This window comes from Tiliqua scincoides, chromosome 1 (assembly GCF_035046505.1).
Source record: "Tiliqua scincoides isolate rTilSci1 chromosome 1, rTilSci1.hap2, whole genome shotgun sequence".
NCBI classification, from domain to species: domain Eukaryota; kingdom Metazoa; phylum Chordata; class Lepidosauria; order Squamata; family Scincidae; genus Tiliqua; species Tiliqua scincoides.
The window spans coordinates 155,300,054-155,324,260 of record NC_089821.1 but is presented as its reverse complement, the minus strand read 5'-3'; the positions used below and the strand labels follow the sequence as shown (position 1 = coordinate 155,324,260).

At 42.5% G+C, this 24,207-nt stretch overlaps 1 protein-coding gene across 2 annotated transcripts; it reads right to left on the bottom strand.

Moving 5' to 3' along the window:
• Positions 1 to 13,638: 13,638 nt before the first annotated feature.
• TTC32 (tetratricopeptide repeat domain 32) lies at positions 13,639 to 20,186 on the bottom strand. Of its 2 annotated transcripts, none has more exons than XM_066611820.1 (3): positions 19,908 to 20,186; positions 16,622 to 16,788; positions 13,639 to 15,130 (listed from the first exon to the last, which is right to left on the bottom strand). In XM_066611820.1, the coding sequence occupies exons 1-3, from the start codon at positions 20,024 to 20,026 to the stop codon at positions 15,003 to 15,005; spliced, it is 414 nt and encodes a 137-aa protein (XP_066467917.1). In that variant the 5' UTR covers positions 20,027 to 20,186; the 3' UTR covers positions 13,639 to 15,002. The 2 variants fall into 2 exon arrangements, with proteins under 2 accessions (XP_066467917.1, XP_066467909.1); XM_066611812.1 differs by lacking the exon at positions 19,908 to 20,186 and adding an exon at positions 19,728 to 19,891.
• Between the last annotated feature and the right edge of the window lie 4,021 nt (positions 20,187 to 24,207).

Genomic DNA, 24,207 nt, shown 5'->3' with positions numbered 1-24,207 from the left:
TACTTAAGAGCATGGGCTGGTGTCAGGAAGCTTGGGAAAGGCAGTTGTGCTTGCTGCGCAGTTTAGCTCATGGACACAGGCCTCTAAATAGTAGATAAGCTTCCTGCATGTGGGTGAGAACTGCAATAAAAACCCAATCAAGCTTAAAACACATTGAAACTTCAGCTTTTAAGTACTGTGCTTGTGACAAAATGCATCTCCTATGGTTAAGTTTTGTGTCTCTTTCAAATTCATTGGATATTTTTAATGATTGCAGAGGGATGAAAGGTTCTCTCTCACTGTGAACATCAAAGTATCCTTCTCTGAAGACATGAGGGCAGCTACAGTTTACACACATCCCCTACACTGTACTTATTCCCCATGGGCTCCAAGGGAAATTGTGTGTGAACAGAACTATATGGAGGTAAGCCTATCTAAGATTCTAGGCAGCATGATTCTAGGCTGAATAATTTGCCGAAGTTGGCATCTGCCTACCCTTGCTGACAATAATGCTGCTGCGTAAGTTTCAGAGGAGGGAGGAGCTTGTAAAGTGTGGCTTTTGCCAGAACAAGGAAGAGCAGGTGGGTGACAGAATGACCAAATAAGGCTGTTGAATTCTATATTGAGAAAAAAATCTCCATTTCAAGGTGTCTGTGAAGAGCGATGTACCTGTGATTTCTGATGATGATAAGACTGCAGAATGGATGCCTGCTCTGCCAGAGGTACAGTAGGGATGCTCCCTAAATTGCATGCCAGCCCCTTCCTCCCTTTTGTAGGAAACCAGTCTGGAGACTGGTAGCAACTTTGTAACCCAACCTGTGGGAGGGGCGGTAAATCTGATTGCCAGGCAGGTGCACTTCGCATGACTGTGGTCAATGTCCTATGGCACTGTGAATAGCCTGTTAGTTGGCTTCCTGTTCTAGCTGCTCATGGGTTTCAGAATGCTCAGTAGAGAAATTTCTCCAGTCTGTGTAATGCATTCCTAGCTCTAACAGCAGATAGTCTCTACATCGATGCCCTTAAATGTAATTCTTGCTTAGGAAACTTGTGAGCCAATCCTCAGGGTACCACAGTGCTTTTTGTCTCAACCAAACTAGTTGGCTGCTATGCCGAAATGTGTTCCTGTGAAAGCCTCTGGGTTTCATGGCTCTGCAGGGGTCTGTATTTGGGTCTCCTATGTCTGGTGTCATTTAAAGCTTCATCATCTTATGTACTGTGTTGCCCTGAAGCTGGAAACTTTGTACATTCTTTCTTGGCAATCTTCAGAACAGCAGTCTTCAGAACAGCAAAGCTTGACAACAAATTATCAATCCAATTCTGGTTTTGTTTTTAATTTCTTTAGGTACAAAAGGTTGTATATCAGATATGGCAGCTGATATTCCATTCTCCTTCGGGAAGGAAGACAACAGTGGTGAGTGATGCTGACAAGCTAGGCTACAGTTTCAATAATACTCTGGCAAGAGTGTTCCTCCGTTCGCCGTATTCAACAGCGGAAACTGAACTTTCAGTGGTGAGTTATTCCTACTCAGGAATGGGTAGGGTTGCTGAGTTCCATGTCTTCAGCAGACCTAGTAAAAACTTACCATGTACTTTCCATAGGTGAATGGAGTCACTATGAGTACAGTCAGCTCCACTTCCATGTACAAGCAAAGATGGCTACTTCTGTTGATTGATACTACTGTATCATGCCCAGTTGGTAAGTATCTCACTACTCCTACTCTACAAATATATGAACATATGAATCAGCTATATAAGGTCTGATCCTTCACCAATAAAAAGCAAAACAAAAACAAAAACATTGAGTTCTTTTGCACTAGGCCAGGGGTGTCAAACTCATTTCAAACAATGGGCCGAACAGCATTCATGACACTTGCTGAGGGTGGAAGTGGTATCATTAATCAAGAAGTAACATCATGAAGCAGAGGATAGCCAGAAATAAGCACGTTCTCGCATAGAAACTCATTAGCTGCAAATGACAGAAGAGAAAATGTGCATATCTTGTTCATAATTTCAAGATATGAAGGAGCCCAATTGTTACTCTTGGAGAGCCCAGTTATTAACAAGGGCCAGATAAATTGCTTCCAGAGCCACAACGGGCCCACAGGCCGTATGTTTGACACCCCTGCGCTAGCTACAGGCATCTGCTGATTAACAGTTTGCTTAATGATGGACCGCATATATGACAGTGGTCAAAACACAATAAAGATGCTCTTAATGAGGCAATTGTCTCCCATAGCCTGCAGCAGAGTGTCTGTTTACACAATAGAGAGGCTCTTAATGCAAAGAACAGGCAATCTATCTCCAGTAGCCTGTGCAGCCAGCTAGTGTCTGGCAGGGAGTATCTGTTTACACAACAAAGGCAATGGATTGGACTGAATGTTCACTTAATAACCTAACCACATAACAATGGGGATTGGAGAATGTATCCCTGTCATTAAGTGGCGCACACCTGTATTTACCAATTACATATGCAAGAATGAAGTGCCACAAGGAGTTTAAATGTGATAAGATCAAATTTTATTGAAAGGTCCATCTAGAGCACATGGACAAGTTGTGTTGGAATATTACAAATGTTTACTGTAGGGAGAGCATATGCTCCAGACTATATTACATTGTTTCTATAAGTACTTGCCTCCCAAGCTTAACCTGCAATGATTCCATCTGACTTAGTTTTATAAATCAACAGATGGTACCCACTTCACCGAAGTTGCCCTAACATGGACTGTGCCAAGTATAATCCCTACATTGGTCCTTCAAGAAAGAACCTTTATATCCTATAATATATCAATGGGAGTTGATGGGCAAAGAATAGAGAACCCTGAGAGCCTTGACTACACCCTGGAACACAACATCACGCACATTGGAATAACTGTCCCAATTGGAGCATCTGGGGGAAGACTTAAGGTAAATTGTGTACTTTATAAGTGTATATATAAACACAGCTGTAGGATAATGGTGGTGCAAGTTTCCATGAATTTAACCGGCTGCTAAACCATATTAAATAAGCACTGCAACAAAGCAAAGGTCCCGTACTAGTTTCGTTTTATATGCAGACATTTCAAAGCTTAATCAACCCAATAGGAAAGCAATAGAAGAGGCATCAACTCCACAGTGAAGCCCACCTTGCTTGTTCTGTATGTCATGGAGAACCTGAATTCACTCACATGTAGAGCTACACATCTGAATGTGATATGAACTGGGCCCTGTAAGACACGTGTTTATCCTGGACCCTGGCTGCTTGCATTATTTAGTTCATGGTTCATTGGGAGTGCAAGACACCATGGCTCAAGCGTTCACATGGATTTCATATTGCCTTCTGAGCACAATTCCAGATGTAAGTTGGTGGTCTGTGAAGCCCATCTTACCTGAGATGCCTTCCACCCTGATCTTTAAGATCTGAATAGTATCGGAGATGCACCAAATTGGGTCTAAACACACATATAGAAAGGTATCCTTGGAGTACATCTTGGGAATTCCTCTTAAAATTCTTCTGAGTGACATCCTCCAGGAGCAGTGCAAAATGTTTGACTTTTTGGTGACCAGAAGCACTTTCCCTGTCCCATGCCCTTGCAAATGTAGAGGGCTCTGACCAATTTTATGTGCTTGAATGTCAGTTAGTACTAGCTAGTTTACAAGAACATTGCAACAACAGCTGACTACTGCAAACCTAGTCTAGTGAGACACCAACTCTTCATATTTGTGTTCAGTTTACTGTCCAACAGCTTCATCTGTATTGGTGACTTCAGTCTAAATTAAGCCAACCCTTTTTTTCTGTCCTAGAGCACTGTATCCAATGGAGTCCATGGGGTGACATACAGTATTGACTTATTTTTGGAGCATACCTGGACAGATACAGATTGGCACCTCACCAAATACACGGTCATTAAGAAAATCACGACACCCTTCATGCCTCGAATACCAACTGTAGTCAACAGTAAGTAGGTGCGACTGAGATGCAGTACTAGATGGAAAAATTGGAAAGATTATGTTTTTTCAGTGAGTGGGCTCCTGCTGTGATGAACCTGTTCAAGTTGTTGCTGTGAGATCAGATTTTTGCCCAGCTTAAGTAATTAATGATTGATTGAAGCTGGGAGAACTAGGCTGTGGTGATTAGTCAAGGGTCTTGAAGCTGATTCAAAAAAAACGGGGAGTTTGTGGTGGTCAATGCATAGCCTGAGGCTACTGAACCTCAACAGTGAGGGAAATAATGGCATACAAAGATTCTGAAAATAAAAATAGCATAAAGGGGAAGTCAGAGATGGAAATAAGTGGAGTCCACATGATTCCTGGATTATTCAAGGCCTTGAATGGACTAAGCAAATGGTTCACTCACCCTGTCATGACTCTTTCCTTGCTTTAATGTAAATTAGTATTTAAAAACCCATTTTCTTAGTAATGCCTTGTGGGTTAGCTAGTAGGAGATGACTTCTGTTTGAGAATGATCATATGATGTTGATGACCACTATTAAGCTTTTTTCAAAGCAAATGTGTGAAAAATGTTAGTAGACAGTTCTCTGCTCTCCAGTGACACAGTTAATTTTTTGCTTTAACAGACACTGTTCCCGATACACGACTCTTTGATATAGCCTTTGGAGTCTTTCTTCCTGATGTCTCAATCCTAACGCTTACAGTAGGAGACACACCTTTGACTCCACAAGAAGTGGAGCAAAAGGGCTACAAGAGCCCGGACACAACTTTTCCCAATGGAACAAAAAGTTTCAACTTGAAAGTACCTTTTGATGATCCCAATGTTCTAAAAGAGGTAAGGCAGCTTCCCTCTCCCCCCCCCCCCATTTTTCTCTTTGGTGTAGGGCATTTGTACATGAATACACAAATTGTATCATGAACAGAAAATCTGCTGAAACGCTCTACTTAAGTCTCCTTATGCATGCTTTGCTGATCCTGAGAGAAGGAAGGGCCTATTTTTTTCCCCCAGTTAGAGCTTGATTTGACAAATGCATGCCATTATCTGTCTTGACCATTCCAAGATAAGCAAAGGAACTTTGCCTCTACTTCATGCCCAGGCTTCTCAGCATCTGATCTTCCTTGTACTACATGGAAACAAGAAATCTTAGGGACTGATGCTGTGAAACTCCTATAGCAATAGTCTTCCATATTTTTCCCCCTGGTAATACAATTACCAGCATTACAACTCTATTATTAAATAGGAGTAACAAAAGGCAGTGGCATTGTTGGGCAGCTATACAGAGAACAAAACATCCCTATATGTACAGCATAGATCTTTGTTACTACCTGGGCAGAATTGCTTATCAAAAAATCTGTTTCTGTAATACAATTACCAGTGAAGCTGTAGTTCTAAAAAAAAGTGTACTATGAATATTTCAAAGAAATTTCACCTTGGATGTGTTAGAAGCTTATGTTTGAACTTCGTGTATTCTAGAGTGGTGGACTAAGGGCCCTGTCTGTATGTGAGGTGCCATAAGGCCAATATTATTTGGTATACACGGGAACATAAGCCCTGCTGGATCAGGCCAGAGGCTCATCTAGTCCAGTGTCCTGTCTCCTACAGTGGTCCAGCAGCTGTCTCTGGGAAACCCCCAAGAAGGAAAGAAAGTCGTACTTGTCTCCTGCAACTGGCTTGGTATAGGTATAGGTACCAGAAGAGGTATGCTGCTGCTGAAGCTAACTAGCACAGAGCAATTGGAACTAGTAACTAAAGTTAGACGTTGTCCAGACATTATTCTATCCCCTTTGAAAACTATCCTAGCTAGGAACACGAATATGCAAAAGAGTGTGTTTTGAAAAGCCTGTTTGATAAAATTAATGCTGTTGAACTATCTCCATGTTTTAAGTATGTGAACAAGAATGAAACTAAATATCGCCTCCGTGTGAATTATACTCTAAACGTGGGACCTGAGAAGAAGCTGTATCACCATCCGGCAGACATTGAATGTGTAGTTGCAGATATTGGTAAGTTGCCAGTCTGGACTTGCTAAACAATGATTCATAGATAGCTAGTTCAAACTTCACATGCAACAGCCAGACAACATTTTATTGTACCTCATGGAAGAGAGGTTTGGGAGCAATGAAATCTGGATATTTAGGATGTCTCATGAAACTTAAAAAAAAAAAAAAAATTTAACACCTATTGAGACAGTCTGCTGGCTAGTGTATTCTGTTTCAGAGTAGACTAGCCAGCAGACTGTCTGAATAGGTGTTTTAAAAAATCATTATTTAAAAGCTTCATGTTGGTAGTTTACAATTTACTACCTTCTTGGTAGTAAGTTGTAAGGTTTAGGTGTAATTGCTAAAGTAATTCTAAGTATGTAGTACAGTGGTTCCCAAACTTCTTAGCACTGGGACCCATTTTTAAACACTCTCAGGACCAACCTAGGTCTTCCAGACTTTAAAAAAAGATCTAGAAAGAAATATTTCATTTATTTATAAGTAATAACCAGAGAAAAGACCCTCAAACATTTATCTCCCTAGGCAAACGTGTGCTCGAGGCAAATGTGTTAACGAGGGACCGCAAATACGACAGTGGTCAAAGCACAAAGATGCTCTCAATGAGGCAGTCATGTCTCCATAGCCTGCAGCAGAGTGTCTGTTTACATAACAAAGAGGCCCTTAATGCAAAGAAGAGGCAATCTCTCCAGTAGCCTGTTCAGCCAGTTAGTGTCTGTTTATACAACAAAGGTACTAGATTGGGCTGAATGTTCACTTAAGGACCAAACTGCATAACAACGGGGATAAGAGAACGTATCCCTGTTAAGTGGCACATGCCTGTATTTACACATGCTTGCAAACTGCAGGAGCTGAGCTCTTTGCAGGGTAATTAGCTTGAAAGACCTGTCAAAGCTTCTTAAAGGGGAACGGGGGCATCCTTTGTGCAGTTAATATTTCCTTAATGATGAAATTTTTTTTTTTTACTTCACAGAACTACCAGAAGCAGTTGGGTACTGTGACAAAGAAAATATGTATTTAGCTGTTCCAACTGAAGGCCTACACCAACACTGGAGCCTATATGTGGGCAACAAGCCTCTAAACCAGGCCACTGCCCTCTCAGATGGATATGTGATCACTACAAATGCCACTCACCTAGTTTTGCAAGTGCCTCTCTTTGCCATTGGGATTATCTATGAGGTATATAAACTTTTAAGGCCTCAGTACTAACAGTTTCCTTCTCACTTGTTGAGAAAGCTAGTAAACGGAAGCTGAACAAAGCTTGCCATAATGATACTATAACTGAGATGTCGTTCTCTCTGTAGCTCCACTTTTATTAACAATACACAGTGAGGGGTTGGAAGAGGAATGGAACCTGGATGGAGGTGAAATAAGTGAGAAGGATAATGATACAACCTACAATGTTTGAGTAGTGGTTCTAACCCACTAGTTTCCATCCTGAAAACCATGGGGCTCAATTACTAGTAGGGAATGATGCTTACATTACCTTGGTCTAGTCCCTCAAAACTTTGCAAACATGCTTAAAAGTCCAATTGCAGAAACTGCCTCCATGCACTTCCTAAAGATTCCTGCTGTACCTGCATCTTATGCCATTGTTGAGGTTCCACTGACACTTGGGAATGGGTTGGAAGGAAGAGGGCTTGCACAAGCTGTGTTTGTCACTATGGCTGTGTCCAAGATTACATTTCATTATGAATTTGGGAGAATGAAACCCTCTTCAAGGTCTGTACTTGTCATAGCAAGCACTGTCTTCAGAAGTGTTCCCTCCTCTGTGTGAGAAGCAGCAATGCTCATTTAAGATGACACTTCCTATTGGGGGAGTTAAAAGTACTTGTATGAACAATTCCACCTTAAAACATTTTGCTGGATGTATTTTTAAACTAATTCTTCTTTCAGACCTTGCGAAAACATCATTGTTAAACTACCAAAAAACAAAACCTAGCACCCTGTTTTATAGAACTGTATAAACTGTACCTTACTGGCGGGTCTTAATAGTTTGATAGAGCAAAAGCACTGTCTTTGCTAAACATTCAAAACTAGCCTTATTGATACGGCTGTGTGTGTTTTTTTGTTTTAAAGGAAGTGTCATTTGAAAGCCTCAAAACTAGATTTGATCTTGCCCTGAAGAAAACCATTACTATGGAGACTCTGGATATCTTTTCTGTCAGATGCAGCTTTAATCCCTTAGAATTTATAGGTGAGCTGCAGTTTGGTCTCGGTTCAGAAGGCCCTCTACCAGGGAGAGACGTTTGTCTGATCTGTTGATTCTTCTCGCTTTGTTAGTGTGCTATCCTAATGGGACAGTTACAGTATCTGCTCTTATGAAGACAGTTCCATCCATTGACATGAGCAAAACAAGACTGAAAGACAACACCTGTAAGCCGAAAGATTTTACCAAGGAACGAGCCTTCTTCCAGTTCCACGTTTCTACTTGTGGCACTTCACTAAGGGTAAGGAGCTTTATAAGGGCTATGGCAGGGCTCCTAGGTTTTCAGGTATTTTGGGCCCCCTCTGACATTTCAGTCTACTACAGCCGACAGCCTGACCCTGGTACAATAGGTACTAGACCGCAGTACATAGCCCTGTATCCTCTTTGAGGGTCTCCTGAGATATGGACAAAAGAGGAACTGATAATAAGGGGTATGTGTGGGTTTGTGAGAGAGTACACAGGTATATGCATAAATATATGTGTATATGCACTGCTACAGCATAGAGTGCATAGTGCATTTAACCATTGGAGCCCTAGGGCGCTAGTTCATAGTGCCTCAGCATAGGCACTATATGTGTATATGCACTGCTACAGCATAGAGTGCATAGTGCCTTTAACTATTGGAGCCCTAGGGTGCTAGTTCATAGTGCCTCAGCATAGGCACCTCGTTCCTGCAGGGTTTCTAGGCTTCAGCCTAGTCAGCCTTATGAATAATACAGCCCTGCCATGGGGAAAGATGGAAGCTGTCCAGTTTTCAAGCACACTGGACCCTATTCTGTGTTCCTTGATAGTTTGAAGGAGAACGTCTTATTTATGAAAATGAAATATCTTTTGAAAAAGAGACTCTTCCAATCCTGGGACCGCCAACTATCACAAGAGATCCAGAATACAGGTATGAGTAACAAGACTCAAGTTAATTTCATTTTTAGAAGTACTGTATCTACAAACTAAAAGTACTCTCCCATTGCAGGCTAACAGTCCTGTGCTACTACACAACCAAAGAGACCCTGATGCAAAGTGCCATGTTTTCTGGCTCCTCCTCATCTGCACATTCTCCATTTGGCTATGGCACAATGATAGTTAGGTCACACATTGCAGGTGGGCAATGTTTTATAGCACCCTGTCAATGTACAAGTTCATCTGCTTGCAAAAGGGATGACTTTTTAAACTTTCCTTTTCCCACAGGCCCTAGAAGAGGAAGACAAGTTTTGAGCATCATCTCAAATCTTTTCCAAGGTAAAATTCTTCTCAAATGGGGAGAGAACTTCAATGTTCGGCATAACACATCTTAGTTCTTTAAAAATCTTTTCTCTCCCACTCCTAAGATAAATCCTTCACAGAAATCTACGGGCCACATTCAACAGTTGCCAAGTACTTGTGGGACCATATATTTCTTGAAGTTGAACTAAAAGATGGTGCTCCTGATGCTGAACTGTTCCTGGATGACTGCTGGATGACCGAATCCAAAGAATTTGACAGTACTTCTCAGTGGAACATTATTGTGGATGGGCAAGTCACTCTGTTGCACAACCTTCTGTAGTTGCTTTGGCCAAGTAGATAGGTAAATTTAACTAATCTCCTTTCTCAAACAGATGTGAGAACAAAAGTAGTGGATCTGTGTTGGATTTCTACCCAGTAATCAAAAATAGCAGAGTGAAATACCCCAAGCACTTCAAGAGAGTGGGAATACAAATGTGGACTCCTCTGAATAAGGTATGATCAAGTGAAACAGTGGGGACTAAAAACGTACTGTTTCCACAACCAGGGCTGTCCCAGCTGTGAAGTGAGACAGGTTGCTTTGAGCAGTGGATGATTGCAGGTGGTATCCTCTGCCCGTCAACCATTTTTCAGAGCTGTCACACTGTGCTTACGCTTACCTTGCTAATGTCTCTGCTTCTGTTGCCCTATTTTCTAACAGGACAGCAGAGTGAGCTGGAAGGATGTCGGGAAAAGTAATGTCCCGCTTCAAAAAAAAATATTTTTGTTTTTTTGGGAGTGATGCTTCCAGTTTGGTTAAACTGGCCCATTCTGCTGCTGTAGTTACTATTAACTGTACAAACCCAGTGGGTGGAAAGTGCCTGATAATGATCCTGATCCTAACATTTATGTGGCAATTATTTTCCCACATTTTTATACCGCCCATCCTCAGAGTTCAGGATGGTATACATAATTTCCCCTTTGTCTTCACAACCCCCCTGTGATTCAGGTGAGGCTGAGAGTGAGTGACTGGCCCAAGGTCACCTAGAAAGCTTCAGCTGGCTGAGCGCGGGGATTTGAACTTGGATCTTCCAGGTCCAAATCCAACTATCAAACCAATGCATCATCCTGGCTCTCACTATAGTCCAGAGTTCCATTTCATATGACACAAACTAAAGTAAAACTTTACGAAAGTAAAACTCTTAACAAATCAGTAAAAGTAGACATGGCAAACAAGGACACTAATATTCTAAAAAGGACCAGAGCAAATATCACACAAGCAGAACAGAAGAAGTGGCCCTACAGCAAAAATAAATTCCAAAAGTGGCCTATACAATATGTGAGTTTAAGGTCAAATTTAGTCCTCCAAAGGTTGTGTGTGAATGCCTCCCAGGGAGTGTGGAAAAGGAATAGGGTTGTCAGAGCTTCTGGTAGTAGATCATAGTATATAGCTGGTCAACTATTGAGCTTAGTGCATCATAGTTTGTGTGTCTGCTCTAACTTGACACCTGTTATCAAGCACTAACTGGAGCAATAGTGTGCAGAGGTGTAGTAACCAGCTTTGAAATGCATATATTGATGTTGCTTCCCAAGCAATAGTTGCCTGGAACAACACTAGATCATCTCATCTTGAAAAGTATTAAAAGGGGGGGGGGGGGAGGAAAGCTAGTCTCATTGAGGACAGACACTTGAGTATAACATGTTTAAAATTTAAAGCTTTATTCTTACACTTTTGTAAAAAATCTAACCAAGCAGGACCCTTTGTTCCTTAGGTTTACATCCACTGCACAGTAACAGTCGGTGTTTGTTTGCCTGCGCCTGGTAATGGCTTTTCCTGTAGAAAACAATGTCCTTCTGGAACAAAGCCTGGTAAGAGTGCCACTGAGAAGGCGTCTATAATTAATACTTGTGTTATCGTGCCATGTGTGTTAGTCTAAATCTGGGAGGCAACCAGTTCCCATTTTCCTTGCTAAGATGTCAATTAAGAATTCTAGCAATATGTAACTAATTCCTCTTTCAATGCTTCAGATCTGCATTTTGAAACTCATCCTAGTCTTCACGGTTATATAGTGGCTGGGCCAGTATTTGTTGTTCATCCTGAACAAATGAAGGAATTGGATGCACGCATCTGGTAAGAGTTGGGCTTGAACAGATAAGAATTAATTTGTAAGCATTATAGAAGAATGCCTTCAAACACAAAGGCTGATGACATGGGCTACAACTTGCCCTGTAGTGACATGCGCAAGCCCTATTGGCAATAAGTATGCTTAAATACTCCTAATTCTGCACTGAATTTTTGCCAAAGCAGCTTGCCTTAGATGCTGAAGCTGCACCAGTGAGAACAATTCAATTGTGTATGCAGTACCCTCATATATGCACAGAGGGCACTTTAAGATTATGGCTTTTGTATTTGCAATACCTTTCCACAGAATAGTGGATGCAGCTACAGCAGCTCAATGAAATGTAATTAGCTGTTGGTTCACACATGTGCATTCTCATACTCCTATGATACTCATTCTCATACTCCATGATCTTAAAGATCATCACTTGACACAGATTCCTCAAACAAATGCTAGTTTTATGAACTGGGAGAGTAAAGTGTACATAAGGGCAAACTACATTGTGTATGCAATGCTTATATATGTAGACAACAAACTAAATATTGCCTTCCTCTTCCAGACAAAGTTATTCAAGACAAGTTGCTGCTGCCAGAATTTCAATTTGGTGTATGCTTCATGTTAAAAATTTGCCAATAAAAAGCGGAAATATGATCAGTGAGTTGGGGCTTATTGAGGACTACTGAAAAGACTTCAGTAGGATGTTTTAGTGGATATGGGGCTGCATTTTCACTTTAATGACTACAGAGAGGTGGAAGACGAGCAGTGATTAATGCTGGGGGGGTGGTGATCCCAGGCTCAAGTCCTTGCTTGCTAACCAGCTAGTTAGCCTCCTGCTAAACCCACCACCTCTTGCCTAATGCTACAAGGATAAAATTGGCTCACAATGTGCAGTGCCTTTAGGAAGGATGGGGACAGAAATAAACCATCCCATGCTACAAAATAAATGACTACCCCAAGCAATGAGAGCTGTTACTTTGTACACACTCCACCATACAGCTAGTATGCCTAGCAGCTTTAGCTGCTATGTAAACATTACCAGGACCAGTATCCTTTTAGTATTGCTAGCAACATGACTAATTCCCTGTGGTATCAAAGAACACTTGGAGGAGTAGCTGGTTGTAAAGCAACTGTCCAGCTTACACCTATTCAGGCCAACTGGCTCACAGAATAAAATTCAGCCTAGTGAGGCAACCACTCCTAGGCACCTACAGTTAAGAGTGTGTGTATTTCTCACTGTTTGATACAAAGGGGACAATATCACGTCAGAACTGGAAGGGATGTGAAGGTCTTCTAGTCCAACTCCCTGGTCCGAACAGGTAACTGCTACAGCATTCCTGATATTCAGCTCTCCATCCTATGCTTGAAAACCTCAAGTGAGAGCCTGCTATTGCATGGAGTAGGCTGTTGCAGTGCTAGTCAGCTTTTACAGTTGAGAAGTTCTTCCTAAATCTACTTCTCTTGAGTTTCAGCCCCACAGGTTCCCCACCTTCCTTCTAAAGATGCATGGAATAACTCCCCTTCATGGGTGGCAGCTCTTCAGATAACTTGAGGATGGCTATTGTAGCTCACCTGACTTTTTTCTGAACTAAACATACCAAGCTCTTTAACCACTTCTTGTAATACTTGGTTTTCAGACACTTCACTATCTTTACATCGCCTCCCCCAAACTCTGTTCCAGCTTGTCAGTGTCCCATAAGAAGTAATACAATCATTAGTTCTTGCCAAAGCAAGGACTGCATAAAAGAGTCTCTGTCTGGTTTTTTTCCCCTGCTTCATTGCTGGGAAAAATCCTGTAAATTATTCATGTCTGAAGTGTTCTTAGCCAAGAGACCCTGTAAAGTCAGCCAATGCTCCACATTAATGGCTGCCCATCTGCTGAATTTACTGGTCCAGCCCTAGGCAGAGGACTGGAATGGCACTGCCAGAATTGCTTCATGCATTCAATTTTCTGTAATGGTCAGGCAGTGACTATATCTAAAAGTTTTGTAGGGCCAAAATCAGACTGACATATGATGTTGCCTATAACTTTGCAGCCTATTGGCTGAAAATCACTTCTATGAAGAAGTACTACAAAAAGAGTAAAGTGTTCCACTCATTGTTAGTGTGTAAAACTAATTAGCATTGGTGCAGAATGTTGCATTTTTCTAATGCCATGGCTGCAAAGGATTACATAATATGAAACAAAGCCACACAATTATGAACATGGTCTTATTCAGTCAAACTAAATTTATTCTTCATCCGTGTGCTTTCAATCAACTTTCCTTTTCAGCCAGGACTTATTCAAACATCCAGTATTCTAGAACAGAAACAGCTGCTAGAGCATTAGATATCCGAATCTGATCCAGATTCCGCTAACACTGTGGGATAGTTTGATCATGTTATATAAAGAGATCTGAAACATAACCTTCCTTGTGGTTTCTTGCAAGCCATGTTGAAATCAAAAGCAAACAGTTTCATTATCCAGGAAAGATTTTTTTTAAGTTTTAATACTTCTTCCACACTCTGTAACCTTTGGCCAAGCTACAAACTAGGACAGATTTATACTCAAGTTCAGGAACTTTTGCTGCTAAACAGGACTGCAGACTCAGAAAGACCTACATGATCTGAATTTGTGGCCCTGACCCATTAGATGAAATCCTTGTGCCACATGAGCTAACAAGGTGGGTGCCCTCAGTCAATTTATCCTAAGCTATTTTGCAGGCTTGTTAGGATAAAACAGATGGCTGCCCTTCACGTTGCCTTGAGTTTTCTTTGACTAAGATTGGAATACAAATGTGTGTTAAGATTTAAACTGAGGTTCTAAACTTATGAGCCTGACATTTCTCAAACAGCTTGGTCTACTTTATAGTCAACCAAACTATAACTGATCTAACAGTAGCATCATAACCACCTTGTTCCCACTTGCTAAAAAATGGATAAAAAACCTAGAGACTCCACAAACCTTGACAGTTCAACTCATTTTCTTTAGACCTACTAGATGTTGCTAATCCCTCCCAATAGTCTTAGGGCAGTCAAAAGGCACAGACCTGAACCTAAGTGTCTAAATCATAACTAAAGTCATGTAGGGCATTCACAGATTAAACAGGAGCCTAGTAATGTGGTAGAACTGACACAAATACAGGGTCAACACAGTGTTATCAAGTATATGTTGTGTCTGCGACTCACTGCAGCTACTGGGCAATATGCAATGTTTCAAAACATCTATTTACGTCAGCCATAGAAAATTTTGCCCTTTAACATCATTGCACATTAGCAGCATTTGCCCTTAAGTTGAAAGTTATCTTGTATGTCTGCTCCTGACAGATAAATGTTATTGCTTAAATCATAATACAATATGTTGCTTCTAGCAAACTTTTCTTGAGGGGATAAGAAAGGAATGGGATGTAGTATATTCTAGGCAGCCTGTGAACAGACGGGCAGTTGCCTAAAAGGCATTTGGGGACAAGAAAGGCATGCTAGTATCATAATAAACATAACTGTGCTAAAAATCACTTTTGTTTTTAGTTAGGACTAAAATATGGAAAGTTGTCTCCCCAATTTCAAATTAAAACTCCCTGATAGGATTTTTTCTTTTAATAGCCTTGTTGCTGTTTTTCTTCTTTATCAAGGATAGTCTGCTTTAAACTCAAAGTAGCATCTGTGAAGTTTGGGTTTAGCTCTAATGCCACCTTGAAATCCTTCAGGGCTTCATCAAAGAATCCTGTCTCAAGGGAAAAAAAAAAAGAGGCATGTTATTCTCTTTTTCCTGACTTATCTTGCAAGCAAAAACAGCTGCCTATAGTAAATTCTCTCCAATAAGATACCATCTTTACCAGCTGATGCTGAAATCTTGTTAGAGTCCCCTACGCTCTACATGACTGCTCTAGAAGAAATTGGACCTGTGAAGGCAAAACAACCTATTAGGCTGCAGAGGGATATCTGCTCAACAGGGGCCTATGAAACAGCCACAACCAAGCAAGCTTCTTTGCATATCCATTCCCCTTTCTAGGCTTCAGAAACTGGCCTGCTGCACTATAGGTGAAGCTATTTCTAGAATGGGGTGGAGGTCATAGAATAGTGGGTGGTAAGGAAGCTAATGCTCAAAAAATAAGTATCAAGGAAGGGCTGCTGAGCTGCAGAGAGCTCTTGCAGTATGCCTGAAGTAGCTTTGTGAATGGAGGTCAAGGCCCCTATTCTGCTCTCTTGCATGGAAACTTTCATTAACAAAATGTATACAAAACAGCACCATCTACCCTTCAGAATTCCTCCTACTGTTTGCTCCTTTACTTCTTTTTGAAGGCAGAAAATTGTACAAATCAAATATTATCCCTCAGTTATCTGAATATAGTCAGTGTTAAACAAGCGTATTAACAAATTTATGGTTGAAGCCCTACCATCCTACAATGCACTTTGTTTTAAATATTTGCCCTCAACAGCTTACAGCATTGTGCAGCAGGAAAAAACAAAAAATATTTAACCTGTCTGCATGAAGCTGTAGGAAACTGGTTTCTCAGAAGATCCGAATCAGGTGGCAGAGAAATTCTACTTCACATTGATCTTGTCTTCTGTAAAAACTGCTTCCACCAAACCGGCGCAATTAAAAGGACAAGTTTGATACAAAGTGGAAACAAGGTACAGTACTTTGTCAAATAAATACTGTAATATGCAAATGTATCAACTTTAGAATAGCAGCACTGTAAAAATTCATAAAATGGAATTCTTTGGGAAAGCCCGGACTATGCTAGTGCAGTTTTGTACTTACCACTATTTCAACTAAGTTACAAAAACTTATTGCAGTTTTTTTTTTTACATTGCGTTCTAAGAAAACCTGCCATTCCTTGGAAACCTATCAGTGGTTCCTTTTTAATACGAGGATAATTTCACCAGAAAAATAGCTCACCTACTGCTATTTGTGATACACAGTTGCAGGGGACAAACAGGAAAGCAAAAGGGCCCCCCATGCCATGTGAACTAGCTATAGAACTTAGGCTGCAATCCTATACACACTTTTCTGGGAGTAAGTCCAATTGAACACAATAGGACTTACTTCTGAGTAGACATGCATAGGATTGTGCCCTTAGTCTTTAACAGTTGGGGAATTCATCACCCACTCAAGTTTGGAAAGCCTTCTTTGAAAACCACGATTCTAGACAAGCAAATAACTAGGACAATCAAAATGCATTTTAGAGCCAATTCAAACTTACTGCCATACCTAGTCTATACAATATTAATCCTCTATTATAATATGGGACTTCAAAATCAGGCTTGGTTTCTATTGCAGATGTATAGTCATCCATTGCTTGGTAGAAGTCAACTCTCAAATATTTTATCTGTCCTCTGTTGTTAAGTGCAGTTGCAAGATCACGAGAGGAGCATTTGCTGGGGGAGAAAGAAAACAAAATCAGCAAGGTATGCTTTGCAAAGATTGCCTTCAACTAAACATTTACTATATTGCTTTAAGCAACAGGGACTAAATGCGTACTACAGTGGTATTCAAACTGGGGCATCACGATGACCCAGCCTGAGGGCCCTGGTCCCTTTTCCCTTAAGGGACGGGGGCAGCCAGGAGACATGGAGGAGGCAGCGGCACAATCCCCAGGATCATGCCGCTCAGGGGGGCTGCAGGGGCTTGGTGCACTTGCCCCAGCCCCCTGGGGGTGCAGGGAGCCCTGCGCAACCTTTGGCAGGGCTCCCCAGTTTAGCGGAGCAGGGCGCAATCGCTCCACTGTCACCTTCCCTGACCCGGGGAGCCCTGCCGAAGGTCACGCAGGACTTTCCGCACCCCCAAGGGGCTGCAGGGGGCTTGGGCAAGTGCACCAAGCCCCTGCAGCCCCCCTGAGCGGCATGATCCTGGGGATTGTGCCGCTGCCTTCCCCCCCACCCCCCGCAAAGACTAACTGTGGGATTCAAACTCCCTGCAAGTTTGAAAACCACAGGCATACTAAATGGGACTAAATGGACCAGGCAAAAATGGGTTTGCATCATGCTGTGGAACACAGAAAAACTAAAGAGGTTATTTCATCTACTTAATGAAGCTACAAAGCTGTAATGCTGGAGTATGATTTAGTGCAGAGGTTCTCAAACTGGGGCATTGCAATGATCCAGCCTCAGGAGCTCTATCTCTGCCTCTTTAAGGGGCAAGGAGGGGAGAATGCAAGGAAGTGATCCCCACGATTGTGCTGCTGCCAGGGGGGACAGAGGCTTCGTTTTACTCAGCAGCAGCAGCAGCAGCCTCCTGGGGGCATGGGGAGCCCCACGGAAGCTTCTGCAGAGCTCCCCAAGCATTGGAAAATCTAAAAATAAAGATTGTGATCTACTTCCAGTTTTTCATTGCAAAAAACTTTCATTGCTAGTTTGGGAACTGCTGATTTAGTGTAATGAACCTGAGCAGCTTTAAGCCATTTCTGCCCAACATTACACATACGCAACAGGGATCAAATATGTACACCTGTGGGTTGGGCAGAAATGGGTTGAGTACCCATATGCCCTCCTCTGTTCACACATGGAGACAGAAGCTTCTGTTGCCAGTTTGCAGCTAACTACAGTTTGTAGCTAATCTAAACATTAGCACACTATGGCTTCTTCAAACAAGGATTTCAAATTTAGATCAACTTAGTTTGAAATCTTGGAATCTTGGTTTGCAGGCAAGCTGTAGTTTGTGTAAACCATAATTTGAGGGGTTCAGATGCAATGCTGCTAAAACAGGAACAGAACTCTTGAACGATTGTACATAAAGGAATGAGGAGGAGGGTGCATGTGAGCAATGCTGCAAGAATTTTGGCTAAATTACAGGCACCTCACCAGAGAATGATCTTTTTAAGGTCCTCAAACATATTCATGTTTTGGAGATTTCAGGAATAAAAACCTAGGGATGTTATGAATAACTAGTAGTCAATCAAGCTGCCCTCTTCAGCAATTACTTTCACTATGAGCCTGGTCATAGCAAAGAGTTCTTGCCTGAAAACCTAGACAGTCACTGTTGGTCAATGCAGACAATATGGAGCTATATGGACTAACAGAATGATGGTATGAGACAGTTTCCTATGTTCCTGATAAGCATGGGAGTTCTCCCTCAAAAGGAAAGTCAAACCAGAGGAAGGATCCTGAATCTGACTTTCTCCTTTCTAAACCTCAAAGTTTGATTTTTACAAATAGCCTTGAGTGTGGTTTGCCACCTTGTCCAATCATCCCTATTCTGCGGCTAAGACACAGAGGCCCAAATCCAAACCATATTTCCAGCACTGGCATAGCTGTGCCAATGGGGCATGTGCTGCATCCTGCAGTTGGGTGGAAGTCAGGAGGCCTCCTCAAGATAAGGGAATGTTTGTTCCCTTACCTCAGAGCTGCACTGCCCTTACCTCGGTGCTAGAAAATTGGTTAGGATTGCACCCAGAGTTGCCCATTCTGCTTGAAGCTATTGCTGGAGATTCCCTCCCAAATCTCTGGTGATGCTTGAAATTCTTGAATGCCCCCTTAACATCTCCAGGCTTGTTTTCAAAAGTTGGTGTAGATGCTGATCCCTCAACAATCCTGCAGCATTGGCAACTCAGCCTATGCCTAACTCAACAGAAAGCTGTTCTCTAGACCAGCTAAAGCTTTGCTTGCTAAACTTCTGTGTGTGTGTGTGTGTGTGTGTGTGTGTGTGTGTGTGTGTGAGAGAGAGAGAGAGAGAGAGACCAGCACAGTGCCTCCTTACAGCCACCACTCACGTCAACCTGCTGGGGTAAAAGATTTAGGCTGCAATCCTAACTTCACTTACCTAGGAGTAAGTTCCATTGAGCACAATAGGATTTACTTCTGAGTAGACCTGGTTGGCATTGTGCCCTTAGGAACAGCCCTGCTGGCGCAGGCTATAGGCCCATCTAGTCCAGCTTTCTGCATCTCAGTGGCCCACCAAATGCCCCCAGGAGCACATAAGACAACAAGAGACGTGGTGCCCCCTCCCCTTGCGCCTGGCATTCTGACATAGCCCATTTCTAACATCAGGAGGTTGCACATACCTCCTTGCACATACTTACATGGCTTGTAACCCGTAAGGGATTTTTCCTCCAGAAACTTGTCCAATCCCCTTTTAAAGCATCTAGGCAAGAGGCCATCACCACATCCTGTGGCAAGGAGTTCCACAGATTAACATTTATAAAAGTTACTTATTTATAAAAGTAGCTTGAATAGAATTCCTAAGAACCCAATTCTATGCCTGTCTACTTGTAGTCAGTGGGGCTTCCTCCCAGGGAAGTGTGGAGAGGGTGGCAGCCTCAGAGCCCAAGCCTATGCCTGTCTACTCAGAAGTAAGTTCCACTGGACTAAATGGAGCTTACTCCCAGAAAAGTGTGGACACGGTGGCAGCCCGAGTCCCCTGAGAAGTTCCCATCCGCAGGTGCTGCCTGTCCCACGCATGGCTTCCAAAGACGCCACTGAGAGCATCCCTCCTCCCCGCACAGCCGCAGCGGTGCATCCCTGCTCGGCTGGACCACTTCCCCAACGTTCCACGGAATCACCTCCCGCCGGAGCATGCGCAGTGCTCGATGTAGCGGCTGTAGAGTTCCTCCGCCTCGTCGAACCGCCGCTCCTGGAATCGCGCATGCGCAGAAGGCAGCAAGTCCTGCGGTCGGTCCATGATGGCGCCCTACCGTCCAATTTTCCGTACGGTTACGCGGGAGTAAATCCCGTTGAGCACAGTGGGGCTTGCTTGCGCGTAAACATAGGATTGCACTGTTGAGGCTCCTCAGCAGCTCCGGCCGGAAACTCTAGCGTGGCGGCAGCGTCTAAGCTCCTCCTGTATCCGGTGGAGGCGCTGTGTCAGCCCATTTCCGCCCTTCTTACGGGTATGACGTCAGTGTGTCCCTAGACTTACTTACATGTCTAGACTCACACAGAATGTCCAACTTCCGGGTTCCCATCTAGCATGTTAGCAGGACAGATGAACAATGCGTCCTAAGGCTTCTTCTTGCCTTGCCTGGGGCTCACAGGTTTGCCCACTGCTGGAGATCAGATGCATCTCAGCAGCACCAAGACAAGGCATATTGTATACCAGTGTCTCTCAAGCTGTGGGTCAGGACCCGCTAGGTGGGTCACAAGCCAATTTCAGGTGGTTCCCCATTCATTTCAATAATTTATTTTTAATACATGGTATGTGACTGCATTTGGGGAAATGTGACAGACCTGTACTTTGAATAGGCTACTATGCTTATGCTTTTTACTCCTGAGTAAGACAGATTCTCCTTCTAAAAAATGGGTCCCAGTGCTAAAAGTGTGAGAAACACTGTTGTATGCATCACAGGTATATTTGTCTTACTGTTGATAAGTTCAATAAGAATATATTATCAGGCATCCCAGTCTTGAAGGTGGCTATTGATACCACCACCACACAGGGCACAAGACTGGCTCTGGACTAACTGGAGTCTTGACTTTGGCGTCAAGCCAAAGGCAAAAGTCTTGGAGTAGGCACTAGGAGGGAGGGAGAGTCAAGCAGGCTGGCCAGAGGTCCAGACAAACCAGTCACCCACCAAATGGGCAAAGAATGTGCAGCCCTTGCACAGCAAGGCTGATCTTGGGCACAGATCTTGGGGCTCCAAAAATTGCCACTGGTTCCACCAGTGACGCAGCTGCCATAGCCAGTGTTCCCCATTTTTCTGTATGGGGAATACTCAGCTAGACAAATGCACAGGAGTTAACCTCTTGTTTGAATCCAGCTGCAGTGATTTTCAACCTGTGTGCTGTGGCCCGAATGGTCTGCAGGTGTGCCATGGGATTTTGGGGGAGGGTCATTTATGAGTGGGGCCACCTCAAGCTGGTTTTTTATTATGCTGCTATTATGCTGTTGGGTTGACATCACAACATTCTTTCCTTCAAGAGTTTTCATCAGTGTTTTGGGGAAAACTATTTTATCCAACATATCGTATACATAAAATTAAAGAGTGAAGGCCATGTAAAGAGTGACTTCATATAAACACAGAGAAAGGTATTAATTTTGTTTATTTTAAGTCACAGGCTTCATTTACACAGGGGGGGATTAACCTGCCTTGAGAGATCAGGGCTGCTTTGAATGATAAAACTCAAATTAGCTTGATATATATATAGATGAACAATGCGTTCTAAGGCTTCTTCTTACCTTCTCTGCCCCAGGCTGTCTGGGAATGGGGACAGGATCCAGCATAAGTGCCACACACCCATGGGCCCACCCATGGGACTCATGCCAGCCCATGCCCATTTTAGGATTGCACTCTTAATCATCATTCTCCTTCAGTCCTCTGATTAATAGCACAGACTATAAAATGCAGTGTTAACACCCGTCTTGTCTCCAATATAGTACATAATCTGCAAACAAATTTAAATGCCTAAAATTGTGAAAAAAATTAACTAATAAAATGCTTTATAGGTGATCAAAATTGCATACCGAAACTGAGAACTGCTTCTACAAGCAAGCTTTTATCTTACCTGAAACTGTAATTCAAATACAGTTGATAGGGCATAGGATATGCTTCTGAGTTAAACCAACATTAGCACTGAAAAGTGCAAGATTCTCAGCCCTAGAGAAAAACAATTTTTGCACAGTGAGGTAATATGAACATTCTTTCCTTTTCAATAGTAAATATTTTAACACACCTCTCTTTGTATGTTGGGTTAACCAAAAAATTTTCTGGCTGAAAGACAAACTAGAAAATATTGGGCAAGGAAAGAGTACTACACTATTAAACAAACTTTTGAATTATGCTATTCAGAAAATATATTTTAGCATGCAATGATGTATTACTTGGCTTCTCTCTCTCAGTTTCCACTATCACTTTAATCAATCTGCTAATGATTCATAGCTTTGCGTCTGCATATTGACTGTGCCCTTTTGTACAGGTGAATGTTAAATGAGTGGGACTGGATAGCTATGTGAGTCCTCTTTTTTAAAGCAGGTGATTTGATTGATTGATTTGTCTCTTTCTTTAACATGATGATTCCGTGAATTATATTTAATGACCTGCTGGAGATGCCTGCTGCTCCAGAGCCTAGAGTCATTGCTTCCAGGTCAGGAATCAAACTGAAATAAAGAAGTTAAATAGATTCCTGAAGTACAGCAGGAATGGGGCACAACTCGGACTTGAGTAGCAAAAACACACATTTTTTGTGACTTGTATGGACTAGAGTCACATGTCAGAAACCTGGGTACTGACTCAGGGATTTTACCCTAAAAAGACTTGAAAAACTCAAATTAAGGCTCGCTTTTGTGTGACTCTGTTTTGTATGTGTGCTTGCTTGCTTCATTTTTTTTACCGCTTCCACAACTCTATTTGTTTCTCGAAAAGACTCGGGCTCGAGTCAAAATGACATGAAAACAGCTCTGGATGAGTCACAACCGCTGCCCATTATGACTTGTGGGTGACTCAAGTCAAGGGAGGTGGACACCTGGGACTCAATTCAAGACTGTGACACCAGCACATCCCTGAAGTACAGCTTACTTTAATGCAGTGGTTCCCAAATACTCCGGGAATTTGGGAGCTGCAGTAAGTGTTTGTGGAGGAGGGGGGAATGCAACGATTCAATCCCCAGGATCACTCCACTGCCAGGGGCAACAGAACCCTGTTGTCCCTGGCAGTGGAGTGATCCTGGGGATTGCATTATCATATTCCCCCTTCCCCGCCCCTTAAAGGGGCAAAGACAGAGCTCCTCAGGATGGGGCATCATGACATCCCAGTTTGAGAACCTCTGCTTTAAGAACATAAGAAGAGCCCTGCTGGATCAGGCCCAGGGCCCATCTAGTCCAACTTCCTGTATCTCATAGCAGCCCACCAGATGCCTCAGGGAGCACACACAAGACCACAGGATACTTGCATTTTGCTGCCACCTCCCGGCATCTAGCATTGTGTTTACCCTCACACACCCCAGCAAAGACACCAGATTGCAATTGGTTTGAACTTATGTTATTTTATCAAACACAGCGACCAATTTTTAATGCATGAAACCTACTGAATATACCTTCCCTCCCTCACCAGTCAGAGGTAGGTAAAAAACTGCAATCGACAACCAATTCAGATGACAGAAAAAAAATCCTACCTGGCACTCATAATGAGTGACCAGCTAATCTCAGACTGTATATACCCATCATGGCTTGTAACCTGTGATGGAGTTTTCCTCCAGAAACCTGTCCAATCCCCTTTTAAAGGCATCTAGGCTGGATGCCATCAGCACATCCTTTGGCAAGGAGTTCCATAGATGAATTACACACTGGGTAAAGAAATATTTCCTTTTGTCTGTTCTAACTCTCCTGACACTCAATTTTAGTGGATGTCCCCTGGTTCTGGTGTTGTGTGAGAGGGAAAAGAGCACCCCGCTATCCACTCTATTGATCCCCTGCATAATTTTGTATGTCTCAGTCATGTCCTCCCTCAGGCACCTCTTTTCTAGACAGAAGAGTTTCAAGCGCTGCAGCCTTTCCTCATAAGGGAGGTGCCCCAGCCCAGAAATCATTTTGGTAGCTCTCTTCTGCATCTTTTCTAGTTCCACTGTATCCTTTTTAAGATTTACTGATTTAATTCTTTAGTGTTAACCAAACTGCTGCGTATCACCATAAACTTCTTATGGCACTTTTTTCTATGTATACAGTAATAACATAAAATAATATGATTAATCAGTTTTATACCTTCAAATACAGTATTTGAGCATATCCTACTTGGTTCCACTGGAGCTATTGTAGCTTTCTTGTCTGCTTCTGCTTCTAAAACACCATTCCCCTGGGGGGGGATGACATTCACTTGAATTGTGTAATATAATATTCTATCACTACAAAGGTCTTGCTCACAGTAACTGTGT

What these genes read in the sequence shown, in the direction of transcription:
- TTC32 (XM_066611812.1), bottom strand. Translation starts at nt 19,864, where the DNA reads ATGCACCGCTGCGGCTGTGCGGGGAGGAGGGATGCTCTCAGTGGCGTC. An exon ending in GTGTCCACACTTTTCTGGGA is followed by an intron (nt 16,789 to 19,727) that starts GTAAGCTCCATT and finishes TTTCTCCCCCAG; the next exon opens with CAAATGCTCCTCTCGTGATC. An exon ending in ATTAATATTGTATAGACTAG is followed by an intron (nt 15,131 to 16,621) that starts GTATGGCAGTAA and finishes CCCTTGAGACAG; the next exon opens with GATTCTTTGATGAAGCCCTG.